The sequence below is a fragment of the Zosterops lateralis genome, assembly GCF_965231275.1.
Source record: "Zosterops lateralis genome assembly, chromosome: Z".
Lineage (NCBI taxonomy): Eukaryota > Metazoa > Chordata > Aves > Passeriformes > Zosteropidae > Zosterops > Zosterops lateralis.
In genome coordinates, this window is record NC_139800.1 from 73547915 (window position 1) to 73575518 (window position 27604).

At 39.5% G+C, this 27604-nt stretch overlaps 1 protein-coding gene across 1 annotated transcript in view; it reads left to right on the plus strand.

Annotated features, from left to right (window-relative positions):
- Positions 1-27071, plus strand: part of MEGF10 (multiple EGF like domains 10) — an 85077-nt gene extending 58006 nt beyond the window's left edge. Inside the window, exons 14-25 of the mRNA XM_083883776.1 lie at positions 7673-7819; positions 9856-9990; positions 10347-10475; positions 12999-13127; positions 14191-14319; positions 16186-16314; positions 16819-17055; positions 18011-18138; positions 18307-18427; positions 20290-20334; positions 22335-22541; positions 23437-27071. Coding sequence (XP_083739902.1) covers positions 7673-7819; positions 9856-9990; positions 10347-10475; positions 12999-13127; positions 14191-14319; positions 16186-16314; positions 16819-17055; positions 18011-18138; positions 18307-18427; positions 20290-20334; positions 22335-22541; positions 23437-23603 — 1703 coding nt within the window. The 3' untranslated portion in view covers positions 23604-27071. The remainder of the gene's footprint in view (positions 1-7672; positions 7820-9855; positions 9991-10346; positions 10476-12998; positions 13128-14190; positions 14320-16185; positions 16315-16818; positions 17056-18010; positions 18139-18306; positions 18428-20289; positions 20335-22334; positions 22542-23436) is intronic.
- Positions 27072-27604: the final 533 nt, after the last annotated feature.

The window sequence follows — 27604 nt, forward strand, 5'->3', positions numbered from 1 at the left end:
CTGTTAGCCTTATGCCAGCTATGGCAATTTTTCCTGACACTGCTTTGTATTTATTTTGTTACGATGTTAATGTCCTTAACTTTCAGGTAGTTTTTAGGTAATTGTGTGTGTGTTTGGACATATTTCCACTTCAAACTTACATTTGAATCTGCTCAAAATGTGATCTCGTAAATTACTAGATGTATTAATCAAAGAATATCCACCATAAAAACATGTGAACAGTTGCTGATCTCAGCAGTGCAGGAAGGTAGAGCTGTTCACAAGTCCGAAAGACACAGCTTGAATTACATTCTGTTAATCTTCTAAAATTGAGACAGACATTCAGGCTCAAAAGGTGTGTTAATGAATAGATCCAGGTTAAAACAGGCAATTTTGAAAGGTCAGATTAAAGATCTAGCAGTGTTTTTTATAACAGGTTATGAAAATTACCTGGCCAGTGTGATATAACTAACCCAGAGTGTGACAGAGGCTTCAAGTGCAGCACAAACCTTGACTGTGCTTGGATTCAGGTGTGTGGAAGGATAGTACATCAATAATATACATTATATAATATATCATAAGATAAGGACATAATATAGTAATTTTGTGTAGTAAAATCTTACTTCACCTTTTTTCTTAGAAAGGAAAAAGACTTCACAAAAAAGACTTCAGGCCTAATTATTGATAAAATGGAGCCCCTATCCCTGGATGATGTCGTCAGAACAGCATGTGTGTGACCGGTTTTGACATGTTGGTGATGTCTAGACACACTTTTCAACATCCACAGCATAGCTCACTTTATAACTCCGTGTCTGGAAAAATCCTCCTCCCACACTCCGCATGTCAGAGCAATACCCAACGAGGAATTCAGGCTTTGTGCAGATGCTTATATTTGGAATGATTAAAAAAATTGAGGGAATACTTCAGGAAAGGGCTCTCAAATAGCTGCTGTAACAGTGCATTTCAGGAATAGCAGTAGAGTGTAGGATTAAGGAGGGAGATTGTGCATAGAGTTGTGTGGAGAAGCAGGTGGAGGATGTCTGGAAAATACAGGAGCTTCTAAAATTAAAGAAATTATGGTAGAGTGTCTTAGCACTGCTTTTTGCTTTCTTGTTTTTTGTTTTTTTGTGTTGGATTTCTGAAGGCAACTGTCAGACATACTAGTTTTTGGTGGGTAGTGTTACCTACCTAGTTGAAAAACAGAGAGAAAAAACGAGATTTGGGATCAGTTTCATACTTACTTAACTCAAATGAAGGATTTAGTTGTTTAAATCCATTGGGAAGGTAGTGTTAAAAATAAATGCGTTTTGAGGAAGCATTTAAAATACATTTTAAAATTTAAAATTTTAAATACATTTTAAAATATAAACTTGTATTTTTTGGTTTTAAGCACAAATAAATCCATGACGCCAAGGTCAACTTCCCAAAACGTTTTGATGCCGTCAAAATAACACAGACTTTCCAAGAAGGTACTTTAAACACAGCATTTTCCTCAGCCCAGTTATGTGCACTTCCCCCAGGGAATTTCATCAGAGGGAATAGTTTATGTAACTTTTCAGAAGCAAATGAAGGAGTGACACAGTTGTCCCACAAGGCTGGGGAGGAGGAAACGCTGCATGCGGAGGGTGGGTCAGTGACCTCGGAGTGTGAAGGAGCTCTGAGCTGCTGACGTGGGCACGAGGCTTGGCCTCAACCTCCAGACAGAGCTGCAGCTCCCCACTGGTTCAACAATGAGATGCTCTAAGGTTTAGTTTTGTTAAGTAGTTTTTAGGGATTTTTGAGCATGCCCAGAGTGTTCTCTTTTGCTTCTTAGGTTCTGCTTAGGAGTAAAAGTTCAGTTTTTGACTATTTAGTTAAAAAGACTCAAGAAATAGTTAAAATTTGCTTTCATTCGATCTCTGTTTTTATTTGGGATTGCTGGTTTTCATTTGGGTTCTGTTTCATCCCAAACAGAAGCGACTTAGGTTTACAGGACCCCTTTTAGAAATCCTGTGCTCTTTTGTAGTTTGCATCATGTTTTCCCTCTGCAGCAGCTTAATTCTGTTTAGAGAAGGAAGAGTTAAGGGTGATGTTTTTTTCCTGGCAGTCTGACCATTCCGTCACGTTCCAGGAGCCACATGACAGGATGGCAAAAATGAGAAACATCCGCCCACACAGAGGATGATGTCTGCCCCAAACTCTCTCATCCCTTGACATTTTCCCTGTCTCTTATAAATAACTTCTTTTCATTTGGAGGGAAAATTCTTTTTCATTTCTCAGTAGCCAGAGAGTGGAAAAGACTAATAACTATTAAACTAGAAAACAGAAGAAACACAGAAAATACACTCTCCTGATAGGTAATGATAATTCTTCTATTAAACTATACCAAAACTCTAGGTTAAGTTCCATTAAAAAGGTACATCTAACACTTCTTTCAACAAGCAACCAGCAAGCACCATGATAGTTCCATCCCTTAACCTTGTATGTTCTGCAAGCAGCTGTGAAAATAAATTTCTCCCAAATTTCCTGAAAGATTTGGGAACTCATATTCTTGCAAACCGAGGTTTTGCATTAATGCATTAATCAATTAAATAAATTAAAGCAATATGATTAATTAAAATGGCAAAAGCTTTTTCCCTTCAGACAGTTTATTAGAGTAATTGCAGTGATGTGGGTGTTCCTGATCACATACCACTGCTCTGCCTCCACTGGTACTGCTCCGCCGTACCTTTGCATTTGCGAGATGTCACATAAGGGTGGCGTGACATTTGTTACTCTCAAAATCGATTTAAAGGCTATGTGATATCAGGGATTATATACCCAGAAATACCAGTAGTCTGCTATCTCTACCCAAACAAGGGCCGTGGTTTGTGGAAAAGACAGATGCAGTAATACCACCCTACATTTCAGCAGTAGGCAGAGCGTTCACCCACAGGCTGTAGCAGGAGGGGTGTCAGTGACTTTTTCTGTGCTGGACACCTGCTGGTACTACTCAGCTCACCCATCACCAGATGTGTTGTTTCTGTGTCCTTCCATGTGCCTCTGACAGTATTTCTGAGAGGCACATTTGTTGTTGGATTATAAAGGGGAGGTCTGCCATCTGACACCCACCCTGCTGGTGGAAACACCCAGATCCACTGGGAGGCTGCAGCTCTGCCTTCACCCTCAGCTTTCCATGAGTATGCATTTTTCCCCCTCCTACAAAGCAAAAACCAGAATTGGAAGAGTTCTGTTGTGGGTCTTGCTCATCTTTAGAGCAAAACCAAGTTGCTGCTGTAGCACCGGTACACCCAAGCCAAGATTCTCTTGTAAAAACATGGTTTTCCCTCCACTGGCACCAGTTTCCCCAGGCCCCCTGAAGGACAAGGACCCATTGGGAGGAATACTCAGTGAGTTGCAAAAATTAAATGATAACTGAGCACTCTCTCATGATAAATAACAAATTTGCTTTTCAAAGCTGGGGACAGGAATTCTCTCTAAACAAGAGGTCTGGCTCCACCCTACATCTGGACTGCACTGTGTCTGTGTGTCTCTTCTCTGTGCACTGTGGTCGATCTTTTTGTGGAAGAAATACCACCCTTTTAGAGGGAAAAAAGCTTTAAATCAGTGATTCAGTGTATTTGTTTTCTGCCTGTGAAGAAGTTAAGAAAGGGAGAAGTGTTATTTCCTGGCGGTTACCTAGAGATTGACAGATGAAAACAAGAGCACCTCTGGAGTGGATAGCAGTATGTAGCAAGAGTATGGCCTTCAGAAGGATACTAGAAATAGCTCAAAAGGAGTTCTGCCACTAAAATTTAGATAAAGATCTTTTAGAATTTAGAAAATTTATATGTTTTAGAAAATTGAGAAGGATGTTTTCGTTTTAACTCAGATGTCCTTGTTGACAGTCTTGTCTAGCTAACTTCCTACCAAAACTTGCAGCCACACACTCTCCTGCAGTGCAGCAGCTGAAATCTGAACTTCTACAGAAAAATCTCTGATCCTCTCATTAGCTCCTCAATTTGGAACACTTCAATTAATTCCTCTGGCTACCTTCAGCAGTGGAGCAAGGTGATAAAAGACAGTGAGGGTACTTAAAAATAGTGCCTGTGATATTTTTTACCACCTCCCCTTTTTGGGGCTGCCCATCCATTATTTGACAGAGAAGTCAGGAAAGTAATTCTCACCATCAGAAAGAAGTTGCAGCTGCCTTGAATAGAAGTATTAGTTTTTCTCAAATATGAAGGGCAAGCTGTGGGACCATAATGGGAAAGCATCACCATGACACCAAGATTCCTCCACCCTTTGAAGGTGTTGTTCCTTTAGTTTGAGCTGCTATGTATCCAATTTTGCACTGGTACATGGGAAATACACCAGTATATAAATAGGTTTTAATGCTGAGAGGTATACTGGAAAGTTCCACCTGTATTAATATAAATTGAAGTTCCACCTGTATTAATATAAATTGCACAGCAAATACATTCTTAAAGTTTGGATATACTTTTATCAGGCTAATAGAAACATAATGAGCTAGAAAACAGCAGTTATTCCAATAGTAAATTTGCCTGGGAAGATAGTAAGAAATAATTGGTAATTTTTTTCCCCCTCTTGAAGTGCTAAAACAGATTAGTTTCTTGTTGATCTGACTAGGGAGTCTCAACTTAAAAATACAGCATACGGAGTGTGCAAATACTCTGCTAGCATGGGCAAAAGGAGTGGTATTCCTAAAGGATTCCTCACTTCATTCATGCAATTATAAATGCTGGGGGAATGCTGATTTGGATGTGAGGCCCCCAGCATAAAGCACTGGGCATTAAATGCACGAGCATTTCTTCAGAGCAGCTTAGCTGAAGTTTATCATGACCATTCAGCTATTGCCTAGCAACTTGTGAGGGCCATCAAAGAGCTCTTTGTCCATAGTTCTGGCAAAAACATTTTCTCGCAGATATCCTTATCAGTATCAGAACCAACATGAAAACTTAATAAAAACAATTTTATTGTGTAAGAGATTAATACTAACATGAAACTGTGGCAATAGTAAACCAGTTGATAACACTGTTGTAAAAGCTGAGTCTAATCTTGCTTTGCAAGTTCTAGTAAAAATGCTTCTTTTTTTCCTGGATAATTTCTGGCTTTTCTATCAAAGCTTGGCTTTCTTTGCTGAAATTTCATAAAAAGCATCACTCTGGAAATTATTTTTTTAATCTTTTGATCCCTTTAATATTCCTAACCTGTTCTTTCTCAAAAATACACATTTGGTTTTTTACAACTATAAGATACAGAAGTCAACTTGTTATTTTTGAGTGCCTTGTGAACCTACCAAAATAAATAAATAGTGAATGAGACTCAAAACTGTTTTAATAAGTAGAGATGCAGTAAATAACTAAATTATTTCTGCCTTGCTACATTCCTTCTTTACACTCAGAGGAGTGAAATTGATTTTCCTTATGGTCAAGAGTGAATATAATAAAATTACAGTGAAACAGAATAGTATTCAGCAGTCTTGCAGTTTGTTATGTTGTCATCATTGTTACTCAATGACATTTAGTGTACACTGTTTATTTGCTAAGTAGGGTGCTGCCTTTCTTCACCTCCTCGTAAGGAATGAAAGTGGGAAATAAAAAGCAGATTTTTCAATTGCCCTTAGGGATGATTTTCCCTGATGTGTACTGAAGGAGCCTTTTCTTTCCCTTTTTTCATTTTTAGTGGTAGTTGCTGGCTGTTTTAAGCCCTGTGGCTCTGTGCAGCATGGGACCCATTGTCTTCCCCATCCCAGTGTGCCACATCACCCTTGGACACTCTGCTGTCATAAAGCATCCTCTGTGCACAGATCAAGGCAGTATAATTGAGCCTGGTGTTATTGTATGTCACTGGTCTACATAATCTCAGATAATGCACTTTGGTAACTCTTGGCAACCAGTGGCTTGTTAATAGTGACCATTATACACTGAGCACTGCTGACACCCATTGAGGCTGTGAAAAATGTCTTTTCTGCAGCAGGGTGCACCGAGTGCAGCTATGTGTGATAAGGCAGATAACCCTCTGAGGTGCTCTGCCTGTGTTTTCACTGACTTAGAGACCCAAATTCTCAAGTCTGGGAACACCACACAAAGGAGCAGCTGGAAAGAAGTGGTCTTGTTTCTGGGGAAAAAAAAGTGAATTAAAATGCAATGATGTCATACTGCTCTTGTGCACCAGCATCTCTCAAAATCAAGCTTTTCTCTTTAATTTTCTTATCCATAAATGAGTTAATGACAAGGTTGAATTAGACTGGTGAGAAACAAGTCAGCACTGCCTCTCAAATGTAGATGGAGACAGGAGAATGACATTGTCTAGGCAGGCAGAAAGTTAAAAAGGAGTGATGTAAGCAGCCTTTCATTTTCTGACAATAGGTTTGTTTTAGGTCAGTACTAATGATCATTGTACAATCAGGGCTTTGAGGTGGCCTGTGTACCATCTTGTCAGTATTTGGATTTTTAAAATCAAGTGTTGTGTCTTGCTGGCACAGGTTGGTGCAATCTGTTGAAACATATATTTGATTCTTCAGTCTGTTGATTGTCCTGCAGAGAAAAACAGTTCATGAGTCTGGAGTTCCACCTTTGCTCTAATTAGAGAGTTGGTCTTTATGGGCAGCTTTGCAAGGCACATGCTGGGGGTGTTGAGGAGTCACCTCTTAGTCCGATCTACCAGCAAACCATGTAATTATTTTTCAAGATTTTTACAAGCTACAAGAGTAGGTTTTGGCATTCAATTTTTTTTTTCCTTGTCACATGTAAAACTGTTTTGCTTTTTTTAGGACTCTGGCAGCCATTGAACTTGTGGCATATTTTGCTGGAAATACTTACAAAGCAAGACATGCTTGTGGTTGGATCCAGTCCACTTTTCCCGTAGTGGAGGGTTCATTCAGTAGAGGCATTACAATAAAACTTGATTGTTAATGCAAAGTGCTGCAGACACAATACGGTCTGAGTTCCACAGTGCTGCCTGCTGGCGTTTAACATGCACAGTGCTTCTTAAAAAGCAGGAAAATTATATTTAATGTTGCAGCATTGTGAAAAAAAATTGACAAGCAAACAAACAAAGGAACACAGCAAACAAACTGTGATTGGATGATTGTAATGGGTGGGTTGTATTACGATCTGTGTGTAGAGATTCAAGTTGTGGCCATTTTACAATCAATTTTATACCAAAGCAGGTTAAACTAAGCACTGGGTGACCAGCATCCTTAGCACTGTGGCAGCTAAGCATTTTGGACTGCTCACGTGGTGTGTTTGCAAACCCTTTGTGTGCAGTACGTTTTTCCATTCGGTAGGAGGCTGAGCAGTAATCAGCTCAACACTAATTAGAAATCATTCCGTGTCCTGCACCCCATTATTATACACAAATTATGTCAGACATGAAGAATCCTCAGAAGGAAAAGTCCTGCAATACCTTCTGTCATGCATTTCCCAAACATAAAATCTGAAACCAAAAATCTTCTGTTTTGAAACAGCCATTATGGAGGAAGCAAAAGCCATTTATGTACCTCTCATCAAAACTGGAATATGAGTGAAATTCACTGTTCTAGGGAAGGCAGGGACAGAGATGCAAGGTTATCTTGTACTTTTCTGATGTTAGTGATGTCTTGATAAACAGGTTGTGTGAGCTGTGTTTTAAAGTTCAGCCCTCTGAGAAGCAAAGGTTTAACCTAAGTGTGCACAAGAGCTCTTCACAGATGTTTTGTTTGTGTTTGCAGGTATTCACTGTGACAGTGTGTGTGCTGAGGGACAGTGGGGTCCAAATTGTTCCTTGCCTTGTTACTGCAAAAATGGAGCATCCTGCTCTCCAGATGATGGGATCTGTGAGTGTGCACCAGGATACAGAGGCACTACTTGCCAGAGAAGTAAGGACAACATAAATGCTTTAAAAATCTCTGTTTCTCTCTCAGTTGCTTGGAAAACATATCATACAACATCATAATGTTTTGCTAATTGTAGTGTGAAAGAGTAGGAAACACGCCTTGATTGGACATTTTGTCAAAATACATGAATATTCAGAAAAAAAAGGGTTACCTGAAATGAACAAATGTTTCCATCTTGTAGTGCTCTTCTTGTTATGGTACAGCTTTCTTCTTATTCACTGTCCTGTGGCACTGTTATGAACACGACTTTCCAAGAAATGTTGTAGAGGGAATCCATTCCAAAGCATTTCCAAATGTGATTGATGAGTGTTAAGTTTGTAATACAGGTAAATAAAACATACTTGAGTTTCAGAAACTAAAAGCCTTCCTGTTGAGTCTGCTAGGAGAATCATTAGCTTACTTAATACTTGGGGTTTTAACACTTGTTTTGTAAGAATAGTCAGTGGGATCGGGCCCCACCATAAGCAGAGGATGTCAAATATATCCATGGTTCCTTGTGAAAAACTTGTCTAGGTAAAATACAAATTGCATGGAGAGAGATACAGATGAACTAAGGAAAATCATGCCAGAATCTGGGAGAGAAATAATAAGTCTGCCCTCACAAGATTTGTCACAGTTTGCCAGCAGTCCAGCTGTCTTCAGTTTGAATCACTGGAGCTGTGAGGAAAAGGTGTTCAGGGAAGAGAAATGTGAGTTGTCTGGAACTGGAGGGGAGCTCAGTTTCCAGAGTAGGTCTAGAATTCAGGAGCAGATGGGCTAAGGGCAACCAAGGATGCTGTTGGCTCTTCCAAACAAGCTTAAAAGGCAGGAGATGACCTGAAATGGTCACTGCCAGGAAGAAGGAGAACCACAAGAAGGTGAAGTTCTATGAGTCTAGGAATGGCAAAGTTTCAAGCTGAAGGCTGTGACATGGCACTGCTAAATCCCACATCAATGTGGCATTAGTATTCCTTGAGCATTTCTGACTGTGAACAGTAATTATTCTCACTATCTAATCTCTAAGGGCCCTGCAGTCAATCAGTACATCCAAAGTGTAACACTGCCATGCAAAAATGTTCCCTTGTGTTTTGGAACTGTGCCTATAACCTGGACAAGGGGCTCCCAGTCCAGTGCCCCTCTGAGGCATGGTCTGCAGGCTGGGAAGACAAAGGTCATAGGAACAATTTGGATCCTGATCAGAAACTGCCTTTTCAGTAAACAGGAAGACCTTTTGGCACTGTTTCACTTGAAGAAGTTAATCTCTCTGGAGAGATCCTGGCCATATAACTTGTATCAAGTGTGTAATTAAAAGACTGAATCTTAAATGAAATTGAAATATTGAAAAGATTCCAAGGTAGTTTTGTCAGTGCTAATTGCAGCTGTTCAGGTATTTCTCTTCATCTCTTACCTAATATTCTAATTTATCAGGAAATAAATGCCAAAAGGAATTAGACCGACAAAGAAGGAGAAGCAGCCTTTTTCCCCCTTTTTTTCTTTTTCTTTTGAGTAACTCATGCTTTTTAGCATCACAATTAAGTGGACAACTCTGTATTTCTGGTCTCAGGTTCTCTGAAAGTTAGAGTGACTCTGCACCATATAAAAGAAAGGCTGATTGGAAAACAAGTGTGCTTTTTATCCAGTGAAGTTATGGCTATTTGAATTCCAAGTTAGGAAACACATCAGGAATCAAGGTCTAAGATGACCTTTCCCATCTAGAGATAAAACTATTCCCTCTGTTACTTCAGATGTGCTTCAAAAAATGTCCTTGTTTAGCCAAATAAAGTATGTATGCATTCCAAACATTATCCAAGTTCAGGGTGGCTTGACATATAATGGAATGTCAACAAAATTATGATGAGCTAGAATACACCAAATCCTTGAGAGGGAGCAGATCTTGTTTTGGGAGTGTAAATCACTGAGCTGCACAAATAACAACGACCACCAGGAAAGCAGAGCCAGTTCCAAGCCAGGAGCAGATGTCCTGCAGGCTGGCTGGTGGCAGGACAGCAGCAGTGACAGTCTGTCCTCTCTGGTTCCAGTCTGCTCACCGGGGTTCTACGGGCACCGCTGCAGCCAGACCTGCCCCCAGTGCGTGCACAGCAGTGGGCCCTGCCACCACATCACTGGCCTGTGTGACTGCCTGCCTGGATTCACAGGAGCCCTCTGCAATGAAGGTACAGCTGGCCATAAAGGCTCCATGGGATGCACTTGCCAAGTGCTGGAATGATTTCCATTCCATCACTTGGAAGCCGTGAAACCGAAGATATTTTCTGTTGTGGAATGTTCCATTTATAAGTGGGGAATCTTAGGCTGTTTCATCCTTCAGTGGGAAACCCTCTGTACTCTCAATTGCTTTATTTGTGTAGTGAATACGGATATTGTGCTCACTATAGTTTATAATACCTCACTTTACCCTTATACTAACCAGTACCTCTCTTGATCCAAATATTGCTTGTTTTCTTCTGAAATGAAAAAAATAAAATCTTGTTCTGATCACTAAGGAGTTCTAATTCTGACATTGCCTTCTCAGTATGTCCCAGTGGCAGATTCGGGAAGAACTGCGCTGGAATATGCACCTGCACCAATAATGGGACTTGTAATCCTATTGATAGATCCTGTCAGTGCTACCCTGGATGGATTGGTAGTGACTGCTCTCAGCGTAAGTACCAGCTTTTTTCCCCCCTTTTATTTTAGAACAAATAATCAGGATCCAGCTAGTTAGAATACCTTTTTTTTCTTTTTTTTTTTTTTTTTTAAGAAACACTGTCTTAAATCAGAAATTAGGACTTCATGGTAAATAATTAATGGAGAGATCCTAAACTTCTCTGGCCAGGCCAAGAACAAAGCTGAAATTTTGTCAGACACAGGTTGGTGCTCTGGCTGCCCAACCATCAATGTTCTCAGTGAGCATTTGTACATTTTGTTAAGAAATTTCTCACTATGCCTTTTTAAAAAATGCTTATAACTCTGTGATGGATTTTTCTCTTCCATGATTTTATGAGTTTTTTCACTGATAGATATTTTTAGTGTTATTCTGCCTCACTGAATGAGTATTCTCTTGGTATGCTGAACTCAGTAGACTCTCATTACTGACTTAAAAAGGGAAAGGGATGGTCTTAATTTTACTACTTTTTGTAAAGTTACTTTATTAAATAGTCATTCCCCAAATGCCTGGATGGCTCTATGCAATTTATTAATCAGAGGAAAGAATGGCTTTGAGGAAACCTCTCAAAAAGCAGCACATCCAATCCCATAAGGTGGTAAAATCCACACAGTCTGAAACGCACATGTGCCAAAACTTCAGTCAGCCCATTTGTGTAAATAAAAGAAGCTGCACCATTCCCTGAAATATCAGACATTGTGCTGGGGTTTCCAGGGAAGTGCATTTTTTAATAACATGGCTCATTCGTTTATATCATTTACGGTTTGACTGGCCCAGGTTAACAGGCTCTGCACAAGTGGAGGGTAACATCTGGTCCATTTGGGAAAAGAACCCAAAAAACAACTTTCCTGGCTAAATTCTGTGAAGTGATTAGCATGCACAGCCCAGTATGATACCAAAATAAATCTTGGGCCTGTTCCTGTGGAAGCCAGTGGCTCTAAAGGTCCCTGTTTTTATGGTAAAATAAGTAGGTAGTTGGGAGACTAGCAGAATAGGGGTATTTAGGAGGAGGAGGGACTTACTCACTGAATCAATATCAAGAAAATGGTGCCAGCAATATGAATGGAAGTGTTTATTGAGGCTGTGCTCACGGACCATAACAGAGGAAGTTTATTTGCTTTGTATAAAGGCCTTTCGTTCACATGGAAAATAATGATTTCATTAATTTCTTTCAGAACCAGTGACCTTTTTTAAACTTCTAATCTTTTGCCTGTATGTGATTTACATTCCTTCTTAGCTGACCACTAATTTCAAACACAGAACAATAAAAAAAAATTACAAGGCACAACTGAAGTGAAAATAACAACAAAAATACCCCAAACTTAGTGCTTTTTTTCAGTTCATCATAATATAATCTTTAATGACCTGAAATGAGGGAAAAAAGGTGATACTTTGGAAAAGTACAGCCCACTTATACATGAATCATTATGCAAATGTTTAAGAATTCAAGATTTATATTGGTCTCAGGCAACTAGATCAGTACAAAACAATAAGGAGTTACCACCCTTTTAAATTTACATAAGAATAAAACCAAGGCTTCAATGTCTGACCTGTTTCTTCTCTCCTATGAAATACTGACAACACTGTACTTCCATAAAACTATTTTTAAAGTACTAAAGAATTATTTATTTTACTATTTATTTTTAAAATACTAAGTACTACTTGAAGTACTGCTTTCTTTACTAAAGGAAAAAACCCTCAAGATGAGAATCCTACTCAACAGAAAGAGTCTATTCTTAGAGTATTCACCCTCTTCACTTAGTGATATTCTACCATGAAGAAAATTATCTTTTGCTGTTTCTGAATAGTAATTAGAATTTTGGAACTTTGCATTTCTAGTGGCAGCACATAGGATCAGATTCATCCATCATGACATTTCCAAAGCAGCCAGTAAATTCTGTCTCATAATGAGTCGACATGATTGTGAGCAGAATAATCTCCATTCTGTGAATAATTACTTGGTGTGTAGAAATATTATATTGATTATTGGACCCGTGGAAGCAACTGAGTTAACCAGATGAAGGTAGAGACCTGATTATTTTCATATTTAGGCAAAACCATAACATTTAACAGTGGAAGCACAATAAGCAGGTTCAGTATTGGGTCTAAAGGTCTAGGCTATCTATATAGGAGTTGCAACTTTCTCTGTTTTCCTTCACTTCTCGAGATTTAAAAGCTGTATCACATTGACTGTTTGCAGAGTAAAAAATAAGTGAAGAAAGGAGACCTTTTCTCTGTGAAAAATCTGCTAATAATGTCCTATTTACTGAGTATCGAGTATGCATTTTCACACATTTAATATTTTTCAGCACTTTTTACCTGGAGTAAAACAATACCTTACTGAAATGAATAAATCTGTGGCTGTTTGCTCAGAACAGAGCAGCCTAAAACATGCACTTGAGAGCAAAACAGCAAACACCAAACAAAACAGTGCTCATGTATGAATGGAAGCAGCTCTATTCATGTACATCAAGGAACCTTTGTCATTCGAGGTTAATTAATTGCTCTGGGTTGTTTCAGCTTGCCCACCTTCCCACTGGGGACCAAACTGCATCCACACGTGCAACTGCCACAATGGAGCTTTCTGCAGTGCCTATGATGGGGAGTGCAAGTGCACCCCGGGCTGGACTGGCCTTTACTGCACACAGAGTAAGTGGATTTTGTGCTCATTCTTAGTCTGAACATCAATGACAGAATTATCCTCCAGAACAGCTTGAACCTGGAATTCAGAAACTGTTTTATTTAGAACCTTGGAAGATAATTCCACTACACTGTAACAACATAATTTCTTTTGGAATTTTGTTTGTTTAATAGTACATTAATACTTAAAGTAAAATAGCTGTGCAGTGACTGAGTCTAGGTATGTGGCATTCATTACATGCTGGTTAAGAGTTCATAGGAAGTTTGAGAAATAAACATTTGTTAGAAATAAATATGGATCAAGTTGACTTACTGTCTCTTTCATATTACACTTTCAGTTTGGTTTACCTTCAATTCAGGTTGCCTCACTGACTGTGATCCTGGCCACAACCCCCTGTATTTGACCTCAAGAAAAACAGGGCTGCTGACTGTGTTTTGCATTCAGCATGCAAATACATGTTTTTCATAAAATCAGAACTTTGCTGTTTCAAATGAGTAATGTCATAGTGGCAAGAAGTAACAGATACACTACAGGACCATATGGATGCAGTTCTGGGAGACATTCACTATGCTGGTTCAGCTGTCAGCTATCAGGGGTTTTTTGCTTCCTGCTGGTGAATAATGATCTCTTTTCTGTGGTGTGTCTTCTTCATACTGAAATGGTTTCTTTGTGAATAGCTCAGGTACAATACATTATTGTTTTTGACTTAATGCTTCAACATAAACTATGAAGGAAATGTGTCCATTGATTCACTGACTGATGGGCAGACTCCCAAAGTGCCCTCTTCCTCCTCCCTCAAACCTCTTTTGAAGCCCATTTCTTCAAGGAGCTGTCCCTGCCGTCTTTTCAGAGCCTCTACTGCCAGCATCATTTCCCAACCTCATTTTTGTCTGATGTGTGTTTTAAACCCTCCAGACAAGGCAGGTCTTGGTCCCTTGTGCTGACAGAGAACTCTCAGTTTCTGGAGCTGCAGGAGCAAGCCCTCAGTAACACACTGAACCAGAATGTTTGTCTTCCACTCCCAGAGCAGCTGTTTCACCCCTTTCCCCCCTCCCTCTGCTCGTGTTGCAGGGTGTCCCCTGGGGTTTTTTGGGAAGGACTGTGCCTTGATCTGCCAGTGCCAGAACGGAGCCGACTGCGACCACATCAGCGGGCAGTGCACGTGCCGGACGGGCTTCATGGGACGGCACTGCGAGCACAGTGAGCACACCCCTCTCTCTGCCTTGGGACACAGCCTCTGCCCTCCTGTTCTGATGGGCACAGAGCTGGCCACAGGCTTTTCCAAACAGTTCAAAACCCAACAGAATTAAGTTGTTACAATGGTGGTGCCTGTTTCTTTGCACAGTGTTTTAGTCACTTCAGGCGTAACACTAAAGGAGCACCCAATTACTCCATCATGTTATAAAGCAACTAAATGAATCCAAGGACTTGTCATTAGCATCCTGTGAAAGCAACAAAATGTATCCATTAGCATAAACCACAGTGACAGCTAGTAGTTGGAAAACTGGAGATAAGAGCTAATGTATCAGTGCTGGTAGATGAAATTAATCTTCACAGTGTGGTTTTACAGCGCAGCTGCATTGTGAGAGCGTTGTAGGTGGCTTTTACACCTACTGTTTTGTTTTCACGTGTGTGGTTCTCTCCTCAGTAAGATCAGGAGTAACACCACTGACATCACTGATGTCGTAATGTTGTACAACATTAAAAGAATAGTCAGGTTTGTGAGCACAGGACTGTTTGTCCAACTTTTGCTGACTTTATGGAGCTGTGCTCCCAAATCTGTGCATTTTGATGACATCTGTATTTCTCTTGAAAACATCACTAATGTTCAGGAAAAGATAACTTTTTAGAATAGTCTCTTGATGTCAAAACATCACTTTGAATAATTTGGCAAATCTAACTCTGTTGTGGATTTTGTATTTTATCGTAGAAGTTGATAATACTGATTTAACAACATTAAGCTATATATTTTGGTATTCATTCGAATTCAGATCTTGAAATGCCAAAATATATTATTACATGATGGGTTTTGGCCAGCCATTAACCTCCGTATTTATAATCCTGTTTTATTGAGTGTAATCAAGAGAAGTAGGAGATACATAAACATGAAGTTTTTCACTTGAATTTGGGATTTGTGAAGACTGCAAGACAGTTTTCAGCCACTCATTGTGTTACTTTATTTTTTAAATTATTCCAAATTAGGAATATATGAAGGATGAGTTAGATTTTTTTTAAAAAGACAAAAAGAAGTAAATATTGCTGCAGAACTCTTGAGAAATTTCAGAAAAAGTGAAGAAATACTACACTTGTTAAAACCATCAGAACTACTATAATGTGACCACACAGTACCAAGAGGTGGGAGTATAAATAAATAACTTTTATCAGTTCTCTACCAGGTAGGTAGTAATTCCCTACCAGGATACTTACATGAGGTAGAAGACACTTTCGTCAGTAATTAAGTATTGTATTCAGGTAATTCAGATAATTAAGTACAACTTTCCCAGTTACCTTATTCCTCTGTAATTCAGCATTTCCTCCTGGTGGTAGTTTCTCAGTGTATACATTACAGTATCAGAGCATGCTATGGGCAACAGTTTTATTTATCTATAAATGTGTGATGCATTTTAGACTCAGTGTTAGGGCTCCTTCCTTTTGCTGTTTTACATCAGCACATCTGTAATACCATTCTGGTGTCTGGCTCCACCTGTATGCTAACAAGAACTTTCTTGGGATCTGAGTCTTCTGGCTCTTTATTCACACCTTGCCCATTTCTTCACAGCTTTCTACCCTTTTTACATTTTTGCCCTTTCTTTTTCCCCTGGACTTCTCACTGCACTGCCTTAGTGGCATTGCAGGTGAAGGATGAATACACATCTAAACACAATTTCTCTCTCTCCTGCACACCGAGGGGTCCTCTTAGGAGCATTTCCAGGAGAGATCCGGTGCTGGTGACATATTGCCACCTGCTGCCCACAGACAGGAACATGTGGGGTTGGACTCTGTGGTGCTGCAGACCTGTAACTCCAAAGCCTTTAATGAGTTTTTGCTTGCTTATGTTCTGTGCAGAGTGTCCCCAGGGCACATACGGGTATGGATGCCGCCAGATCTGTGACTGCCTGAACAACTCCACCTGTGACCACATCACGGGCACCTGCTACTGCAGCCCAGGCTGGAAGGGGGCCAGGTGTGATCAAGGTAAAGCCCAGATGCAATCAAATTTAATGTAGTCTTTTCACACAGACACTGGATTCACCTATTAAACACTGTCTCTGTGCCATTCATTAAGTAAATCTGATTGGTGTATTCAAGTAGCCCATTCTGCTAATTAATGTAAGTTTTGAAGGCTTTAAATTAGATGCCTTAGTGATAATTAACTGGAGCATGAAATGATAGGACTGTGCTGCTCAAAGGTGCTGATGGAGCATGGGCTTTACCTGCCCCATGCTTTTGTCCAAAGAATGTTCTTATTTTTTTGAATTCATTAAACCATCTCTTTTCTGTGAAGATTTACGAGTGTTTTTCCTTTCTGTGAAGATTCTAAGCGGGTTTTTTCCATAAATTTAGGATTGGTTTCTGAAAGAGTTCTGTTCTGGCATTATTAAATACAGTTAGATTTAGAAGTGAAATTTTGTCTCCTGCTCCTGACACGGGACCTCTCTGGGTTTATGCCACTGATTTTCATTTCTTCCTCTATTCCAGCTGGTGTAATTATAGTGGGAAACCTGAACAGCCTGAGCCGTACCAGCACTGCCCTCCCTGCTGACTCCTACCAGATAGGAGCCATAGCTGGCATCATCATTCTTGTCCTGGTTGTACTTTTCCTGCTGGTGCTGTTCATCATTTACAGGCAGAAGCAGAAAGGGAAGGAGACACACATGCCCACCGTGACCTACACCCCTGCTATGAGGGTCATCAATGCAGATTACACCATTTCAGGTATGTGATGTTTAGAACACCTGTTTTTTTCCCTCCACCTCTTGGCTTCGTGCTCAGATCTGCCCCTAAAAGGGCTTAAATTCATGTATTTCTTTTTGATACCATGAAGGTGGCACACTGACAAAATATGTTAATTGTAAAGAAAAGTGACCAGATACCTCACTTTACTGTGCAACATTTTGCACCCTCAAACTTTTTTTTCTGCATTAAATATAGACATTTCTATCTTCTGTGCTTTTATATACAGTTGGAGTGTGGCAAAATCTGGTTTCTACAAGGGTAGTTAAATTAAATGCCAACAGTTTGAATAGAGAAAGAATGTAGGAAATCCAGATTTTGTGCTATCTGTGGCAAGATTGTGCAGAGAAACAGAAAAATGTTTGAAACTAATTAAGGGAAGGAACAATGAAACTGTTTTTGACTTACTAAAGTGCCTGTAAGTTGGGGTTCAGTGGGTACACGAAACTTGAGGCAATTGTGCCTTCTGAACACCATTGTTAAGGAAAGCAGCAGCTGAAGAAGCAGGAGGACTGGTCAGAATTAAGAAAAAGCAAATCAGCAATGGTCCTGGTGTTCTTGAGGCACCAGAAAATGTTGGTGCAGACTCTTGATGGTACAAGTGACTGTAATGATGACAAGAAAGGAGTAACAGAGCAGAGACCACAGCAGAGAGAGGAGTTAAGTTAGCAGGTTACACTTCTGAATGCTCCTCGTTAAAAGTGAGGGCTTGATTTGTAATTTCCTGCCCTATATCTCTAATTTCTTTGAATGAATAAAAGATTTTGTGTTTCTTAGGGTTTGTATTTGAATGAATTTTAAAAATGATGTTCGTTGGAGTTTTTTTTTAAGAAACTGTAGATTAGATTTGGAAATCAGTGCAGCACTCTCAAAAACGTATCTTAAAGAAATTCCATGTTATTTTCAGTTGTTCATTCTCCTGTTTTTTTCTTTTCAGAAACCATCCCTCATCCCAATGGTGGAAATGTCAACAGCCACTATTTCTCTAACCCCAGTTATCATACTCTGACTCAGTGCTCCAGCCCACCTCATGTCACCAACATGGAGAGACTGACCTTGGCAAAGGTAAAGCAGAAAAACATCGAAACTTCTCTGACAGTCTTTAGTTTATTTTACATTGTTCCCTAATCTCTCCTATTTGGCTGATTTTTTTTGCTCTTCCTGATTATTACCTGGAAATTCAGCATCTTCCTTTGCAATTTCAGTTTTATTGCCTCTCATTTTTTGAAATAGGCAAAAACCAGTCAGCTGTTTGTGAACCTGAAAAATACAGAGCCTGGAAAACGTGCTGTCATGGACTACACAGGAACACTGCCAGCAGACTGGAAACACGGTGGATACCTCAATGAGCTTGGTAAAAGAAGAAAAAAAAACCAACAAAACAAACAAAAAACCCCAAAACACCAACAAACCAACAAACAGAGGAGAATGTGAATATTACTCATTTTACGTGGGATGCATCCCTTAAGGCAGAAAGAGACAAAGTGACCCCTTGTGAGGAGTGGTGGAACAGTTTTTGATGCCCAGTGCATGATGTGTAAAATATCTCATTTGTATTAAAAGATTTACTTATTGATTAGTTTCATAAAACAGTGGGGGTTTTACAGTAAGGTTCTGCTTACTGTAAAATTACAAATTCTTATTAAATAAATGAAAGGTTGCATATATTCTTTTTCTTTTTTAAATCACCACAAAATGCAATCAGTGTTTTAAAAAGTAATTTTTCATTGCCTGAGCAACTTCAGGTATAAACAGTAGATCTTCCCAGCTAAGCCTCCTGTTTGCTTAAAGACAGAGCATTGTCTTTAAGAGGAGGAATTCCTAAGAAATGGTGAGAGTTGCTGTATCTTGCTCTATGCTGTCTTTTCATCCTTTTCCACTCTCATGCATTTCAAAAAGGCTGGATTGCAGTGACCAGTGAAAGCCTTAAAAAGGATGTTCAGTGGCAGTATAATTCAGAAAATTTAATTACCTTCATTTCTGGTACTTACATGTATCAGACTCTGGGATTCAGAACAACAGTATGCAGCACTGGTTTTCTCCCTGCTCTTCCCCAGCCTTGGTCAAACCACAATTCAGCCTCAGATCTGTTGTGTTTTGTTTGGGGTTTGTTTGGTTGTTGGTTTTTGTTTTTTGTTGTTTTTTTTTTTTTTTTAAGAAAGAATTTCAGTCATAATGCTCAATATTCAGCTTTATATTTTCTTAAGAGCATTTGAACTTGCACTAAATGCTCCTCAGAGACACTTCCTGTGGTTAGCCCAAGGCAGGAGATCTTCAGCAGTAGGGAGTTTCAAAGGAGTGGATGAATGCTGATACCGTGTCTGTTTGCTGGAAAATCAAATAGGATTACTTGGGTAACTCGAGGCTGGTGACTTGAGCATCAAACTTAGATGGGAAAACAACAGGACAGCTGACATGAGATCTAATAAATAAAGACAGGGTAGAAATAAAATTAATTATGTTTAAGTCTCCTTAAATAGTATCACTTCCCTCTTGAAAACTACTAATTTTGCTTAGATAGTGCATAGATAAAATCATTTTAGGCTTTTATAATGCGTCTAGCATAGTACCGCAATACAGCCTAATTTAAAAATTAGCTTTCCACAGTATCAATCAAAGCTATTTAAATAAATCAGTAACCAGGAAAGTGCCAGGTCTCTGAAGAGAGCTGTTGTGCACTGATGTTTACATTTATTGAGAGAAATCTGTGAGTAACAGGTTCTACAACGGAGTTGTAGATTCAGGTGCAAGGTGTTCAGGCCACTGGGGCTGGAACAGGGTAACCCTGACTGGGAGTGATTAAATTTGGAAGCAGAGCATTGAGAATTGGAGTGAACTCTGCACACCCTGAAATTTTCAGGTCAAGGTGGAATACCTTTTTGGTAGGTAGAGTTTATTCAAACCAATAAAAACGCTTTAGTCCAACAACACTTATTACGATTGTTCAAGAGTGGGTAACTGGCATTATGTGAGATCAAACTTTATTATTTAATGGTCCCTTATGACCCACCTTTCCTGTTCTTGTTGGAAAGTGTGCAAGCAAAAAGTGTAAGTGTTTCTGTAACCCCATCCTGGGCAGTTCCACAGTACTTATGAAAGAATTACTCAGTTAGGGCAGAAATGAGTCCCAAGGCAGTTCTTAAATATTTTGAAGCTTTTGTCTAATTACTTTTGTTTTCTTTGGTTTTAAAATTACTCTGCTCATTTTTTCCTCAGGTGCTTTTGGACTTGATAGGGGATATGTGGGGAAGTCCCTGAAAGGTGAGATTGTTTTCTGGTGTATTCAGAAGAAACTATATGGAAACTATATAGACTATATAGGAACCATAAACCTTTTACTTGTCTAAATTACCTTTGGTTTCTAGGTGAAGAGAATATAAAAATAATTCTGGACTGAATTTTTCCTAGATACTGAATCAGTGTGTGATTGGTTTTGTTTACTGATGTGGGTTTATCTTTTTTGAAGGGAGGTTGTTGGATTATTTTTAATCAAGAAACAAAACCACAAACCAAGCCATTTTAAGTCCCTTATGTGTCACACAGATCAAATGTTTTCTCTCATGCTTGAGTCACAACACAGCTCAAGTCTAGACTGCAGAATACATGCTGCCTCTCCTGAAAGGCTTTAAAAGAGCCTTTCAACTGCAGGTGGCATGGTCTGCATTATCACAGACCTTCACCACATCCACTGCAGGCCCTTGGAAAGGATATCAAAATACAGGGACACAGACAGGAATAAAAAGCTTCCGAAATTCACAGTAGTGATCTGATGTTTTGATCTTCTGAATTACCCACAAGACTTTACATTGTACAACCCTGATGTGTGTCACTGTTGGTGGTACCTGATTAGGGCATGCCAAGGCTGCCTGGATACCCAAACAATGGGAAGGGTGTAGGCAAGTCCATATGTTTGATGAGCTAAACACAGACAGAAAGCATCTGGTTTGTCCCCTTGTCTATAACAGGGCACAATTAAACAGAGTGATTTATTACACCTTGTTTTTCCTGCCCTTTGGTCACAACAGCCCCCTGCAGCTCCAGGCTGGGGAAAAGTGGCTGGAAATCTGGAAAAGGCCCTGGGGGTGCTGGTGACAGCAGCTGGACACGAGCCCAGGGGTGCCCAGGTGGCCAAGAAGGCCAGTGGCCCCTGGGCTGTCCCAGCCATGGTGTGGCAGCAGGAGCAGGGCAGTGACTGTCCCTGTGCTGGCACTGCTGGGGGACCACCTCCAATTTTGGGGGCTGCTCTGGGCCTCTCAACAAGACAGGCATCGAGACATTGCATATCAGGAAAAACTCCTTCCTGGAAGGGTTGTCAAGCATTGGAACAGGCTGCCAGGGAAATGGTGGAGTCACCATCCCCAGGGGGATTTAAAAGAGGTGAAGATTTGGCACTTAGGAACATGGCTAAGTGATGGATTTGGCAGTGTTACATAAATGGCTGGACTCAGTGATCTGAAAGGTCTTTAAAAAATTCTACAATTCTATGATTACAGAAAGCCCAGTTCAAATGAGTAATAAAATCTTGAGTACTCATCAACTGACAGGTACAAGGTCTGTCTCATGTTGGATATGGAGTCAGGAATGAGCTAAGGAAGTCTAATGTTAAATAACACAATATATGACAAAGCAACACAGAGAACAAAGTAACACAAGTGCCACAAAATTGCTTTTCAGCACAAGCAAATACATCTCTGAAACCATTTATTCGTCCTTCAATTAAATCCTGACATCACAGGTCACCGGATGTTTCCTTTCCAGTTCTCCTGCCTTACAAAAACTTAGCAGAAGCTGGTTATTCTTATAATGTACTCACTCAAACTGTGCATCACCCAAGCCATCCCTAGAAATAAATCATGCTGCCATTTGCCCAGACATTGCTCTTGGGAACAGTTCTGGATCAATTATTTTAAGTATCCCAAGTTCAGCATCCAGAGGGGAAGAAAGTGTTCTAAAGTGTTTGTTAAAAATTGATTTTACAGCTTATCCCTATATAATGCTATGTATTATTTTAACCAGATTTGAAGATGCTTGGATTTAGCAATAGTAATTTGCTGGTGGCAAGATCAGAAAAGAGCATAGCAGTTGAGATGCTTTCATTGATAGCTGTAAATAATTTTGAAATGTTATGACTGGTTTCCATTTAAATATTCACTTCTCAGTGACTTTTTAGAACTTAGCACTAAAGAAAACCTTTTTTTTTTAGTAGCAATGTCCACAGCATGCAGCATGCTTGAGACAGTAACATGTTTTCATTTTTGCAGATCTGGTGAAGAACTCGGAATACAATTTAAGCAACTGCTCGCTGAGCAGCTCTGAGAACCCCTATGCTACTATCAAAGACCCACCAGCTCTGGTGCCAAAGAGTTCAGAATGTGGCTATGTGGAAATGAAGTCCCCAGCACGTCGTGACTCCCCCTACGCCGAGATCGCCGGCTCTGCCACAGCCAACAAAAATGTGTATGAAGTTGGTAGGTACAAAATCCACCTCTGGATGCTGAGGGTTAGGAAGAAAGAGCACAGAGCTTTTTATTCTTTGATTCAGTTTAATCAAAACACGTGAAAATCACTGGAAAAACAAAATTACTTGTTCAGATTCTGCTCAAAAGCTGTAACAGCAGCATTATTACTCCTTTGGTGTAATTCACACAAATAGGGTTTGAAGTATCTTCAGCTCTGTTCTGTAACCTACAGGAACCTCTGAATTTCCCTGGTGTGAAAGCCTTCCTTTAACCAACAGCATAAGATAAGCTTAGCATTTGATTGCAATGCAGTTCACCCCCAGGTTAAACTGAATGCAGCTGGAGTTACGTATGGGAGGGCTGAAGTTCTGTTTCCTTCTCTTGATCGGAATAAAATGGCATCCTCACCCACAGATGTAGTATTCCACTAATATGGTACCTCCCTAGTTAACCATATTTCTTTACTTACAGAAAACTTCAGAGTCCTGTGGAGTGGTATCCTTATCATCTCTGGGCTATAATAAACTGTGTCCAGTGTAACAGGATATATTTTCCTTTTCACTCTGCAGTTATAGATCACTGAAATCCATCAATGTACCCATTCTGCTTTTAAAGACTGTTACAAAGTCTTGATTAAAACCCTCAAATTGAGGTTGTTGTTTTGTCAGGGTTTTTTCCTAATTTGCTGAAATTAAAGACACATAAAGAAGAGATGCTGTTTTGTTTGCGTCAGTAAAGACACTCATGGCAGGGCCCTGCTGTAAGTGTGAAGCAAAAACACAAACCTGTGTCTCTGCAGCTACATTTCAGGACTCTGTATGAGGAATCTTCCTACAGAAGCAGAAACTGAAATGAAGTATCAGTGTTTTCCCTAAAGTTGAGTGTGTGCTCTCTCTCTTCACAGAGCCCACAGTGAGTGTTGTCCAGGGCGCATTTGGCAGCGGCGGCAGCGGGCGCTTCGGCCAGGATCCCTATGACCTCCCAAAAAACAGCCACATTCCATGCCACTACGACCTGCTTCCCGTCCGAGGGAGCCCCACACCCTCCACAAAGGGGGTCAGCAGCAAATGACCCTGCAGGAAGCTGATGCCTACAACCCTGGGACTCTCAAGGGGCAGAATGGCACGGTTGTGCTCCTTCCTCTCTAGTTTACCATCTCTCTTGGCTCCTGATCTGTCCAGCAAGTAACTGCTGTACCCTAAAAGCAGAATCTCAGCACGAGGTCTGTATTGCATATACAAGTGACAGATGGACAAACGCCATACTCTGGGGATCCTGATTTTTTTTTTTTTTTTTTTTTCATGGCAGTAAATTTTATAGAAACAGGTATGCATCACATTTATACTGTAATATACTGGCTTAAAAAACAGTAGTTTTCAGATTAGTCTTGGTAACATCACATTTTAGCGACTTCAAATATAGACTTCATGTCTGTCATGTTCCAGAGTAGTAATACTCCCAGGACAGTGCAATTTACCAAATACCACTTTGTACAGGTGATTTGATTCACCATTTACTCACTAGTAGAAGGAAAACTGCCTTGCCAAATTTTAGCTTCCATTCTTATCTTTAGTCAAGACATATTACAAGAAACAAGATCTGATGGGGGATAAGGAAGCACAGTGTTGCAGTTGTTTGGGAAATCCGTCATCAGGCTTTGCTGTCCATTGCAAAGGTGGTGGATGTACTTGGCTTGAATAGTTCTGGAGATAAAATAATTGCATACATCAATATTTACGTGATGCTTCAAGATCTCTTAGTACTGCAGACCCAGCACCAGTCTTCAACAAGTATTTTGCTACAGTTCAGCTTCATACGTTGCAGTTCAGACCACTATTTCTGCCACACACAAACTAATAATCCACAACATATCAGCTATTACTTCAAAAAATACGTAAATTGAATCAGTTTATTTTTGTCACCATGGACTGATTATGTAAGGAGTGGACAAAGGTGATGACTTCTGTAAATCTTAATTGCAAGGAAGGGTTTACATTTTATAAAAAGTTAGTAATAATGACTGTAATATAGAATAAAGATAGTAAAGTCTTCTGACTTTTTTTTTCTTTGAAATAACTAAGCAAACTCTGTGCATACTTGCTAAAAAGGCACCTTTTCTTTTTTATATAGTTGACGTAGGGAAACACATGCTTAAGCTGGTCTTTTGCATTGCTAATAATGTGACACATGTATCCCCCCACCTTCATTAACTTCTGTCTCCATTTTTACGCTGTGTATCTGTGTTTTTAGTGACCTAGCTTGTAACTGCAAAAATATTCTAGTGTGTGTGTGTCCATTTCTTTTGCATTTTTGCCAACTGGCCTTTATTTTGTCCGATTCAAGGGACCTCTGGGCAGAGAGCAAGAGGATCAAAGTAAGAATTCACAGTGATGTCTATCAGAGGTGATTAAAAAATACCTAACAGTTCAGATTAATTCAGGGGAAGAAAATCACGGTGTTTTTTGTTGAGAATGACAACAAGAACACAGAAGAAAAGTAAAAACCACTTCCTCCTTAAAGTTTATTGCATTCTGTTGACCATGTAATTGGAGACCATCTTCCCAAAACAGCCCCTTTCTCCCAAAACAGGCTTTCAGTTCTTCCGAAATAGTCTGTTATGAACTGCATGATTTGGTGGAAATGAAATTCACCAAGGTAACCGTACATTGGACAGGATTTTCCCCAAACACGTCAACCTTAAAATAACACAGTTGTTGCAGACTAGACGTCTTCTTTGAGTGAAAAGATATTTTTAGGAACCTAAGAGTGAGGTGCCAGCATTTAACATGACCAGGCAGTGCCTCTGTAGCACCTTGTCCTGAGGGTTGGTGTGTCGCTGATGGAAGGGGAAAACGATACTGGCTGTTTTGCAGTTCCCTGGACATTTCTGTTACATCCTTGGAATAAAGAATTCCATTATCGTTGGATTTGGAAAGTACAAGTATTAGCTAGAAGATATCTAAGGCTGGTTGCCATTTAATCCCTGTCTAAGATCAAGTATTGATTGGCTTTGTATGCTTGTAGATAAAATGTAGAACTACTGGTATATATTTTTTTGTATTGTGTGAAACAGACTTTAAAATAAAACTTTTCTTCTCTAAAGCCATTAATAGAAAATGCTGCATTTAACAATTGGGTGCTCACAAAAACTTCTTGCTTGTTTTGAAACCACTAGGTAAATTATCTCCATCATCTAAACAATTTTCTTAACATGGAAAAGTAAAGAGCTGAAAAAATGTCGTGAGGTTTTTTAAATTTCCAGTATGTCACATATCCTCGAGTGATATATTCAGTCAAATATTCATGGAAAATAGATTAATTTACTGTCATTTTGCTTATTGTGTGTGTACTCTAAATATACACATTCCTGAGGTCTGCCTTCCTGCATGTGAGTAAAACTCTTGCTGTGTCGTCAGCAGCAGCAATGTCTGCATAAATGTGAGCTGGATCTGCAGTACATACAGGGCAAGCAAATGGCTTGTGAATTTACTTCAGAGAATGATTTTTGGTGCTCAGAACACTGAATTCCTGGAGTGCACTCTGCCCTTAGCTTCAGAGATCCCCAGCTCAATCTTCATGACTGCCAGACAGCTCTTCCTGTAGATCTCACTGTGGTCTTGACACAATTTGAAGACTTCTGAAGGTGCATTCTGTAGGGTGGAAGAGACTGAATGGCTCAGTCGATGGAGCAGTTTTGGCAAGCACTCAGAGAACTGGCTTCACCACAGACAGCAATGGAAAAGGGTGCCTTGCCTCTATATAGTCACGTTACAATAGTGACAAAATATAGCATTGAAAATGGAGGTAGCTCTCCCCTAGCAATGTGTCACCATTTTAATAAAGGGCTGCACCAAGTTAATAGCTGACTTTAAAGTAGTGAATATAAACTTCAGGCTTTAAATACTTTTAATGTAGGCATTATTAATTCAGGCCACTTAGAAGCATAATGAAACTCACAGCTTTCTATTATGTCCAAGATTTAAATCACAACACACTGTTACACATAAAATCTGTCCTTATCTTGATCTACCCAGAGAACTTCCACTAATTTTAACTGGAGAGTCACATGCAGATAACGCAAAGGAAGATTTTATTGTACTCACACTTTCTGCTGAGACAATCTGCAAGTTCATATTGAAGTGGAGTTAGGATAAAATCAAAAGCAAGGAATGTGTTACTCTAAATATATTGCATTTTCTAGTACACAATTTTTTTATCCAATATGTGTCCAAATAGTAATTCTTACACCGAAGCTCTAAAGTCCAGACTGAAGAACACAGAGCTAGTTTTGACAAAAAATGCTTTATATTAAAAGTTGTATATACAGTATTTGAAATTACTGAAAACAAATGAGTGTATGCTTATCAATTACTGTAGAGAAAACCCTGTCATTTGGTACACTCATACTAGTGCTAGAGCACTGAACATAACTTTTCAGTTTTTTAGCCCACAAGACTTCACTTTGATACGATTGAACTGTGTTATGTTTTTAAAGAAAACCTATCAAGTATTTTTTTCTTACTTGTAACAAAGTGTTTTGTTGTGAAAACATATATTTTTTCCAAAGATGACTGATGTTCATCATTCTCCCTCTCTCTACCATATATTTCACTTCATTTCACATACCTGTAGGTTAATACAATAAAGTTTCTAATGAAAGATGGGAAGTGCTTTGATTTTTTTATTTTTTTAACTTGTTCTTCATTTGCCTACGGGGATCTTGAAATAGCACAGGGAATGTATGAAATGCCATTTTTGTTCTCATGGTTTAATCCCAGCTGGCAAATGAGTACCGTGCCGGTAGTTACTCACTCCTCCAGGGAGGAGAAGAGAAAAAGACACTCCGTGGGTTGAAATAAGAACAGTTTAATAACTAGTGGAAAATAAAATTTACTACTACTATTAATTGTAATACTAAAACAGAAAAATCCATCATAGAGGTTTAATGTTTCAGATTTAAAAAGCTACAATCCAGTAATGTAAGAGTATAGTTCTACTTTCCAAGGTTTTTTGTGCAAATATGAGAAACTATAAGTATTCCTTCAATGCTCTTGAAACAGGGAGTTTAGTCC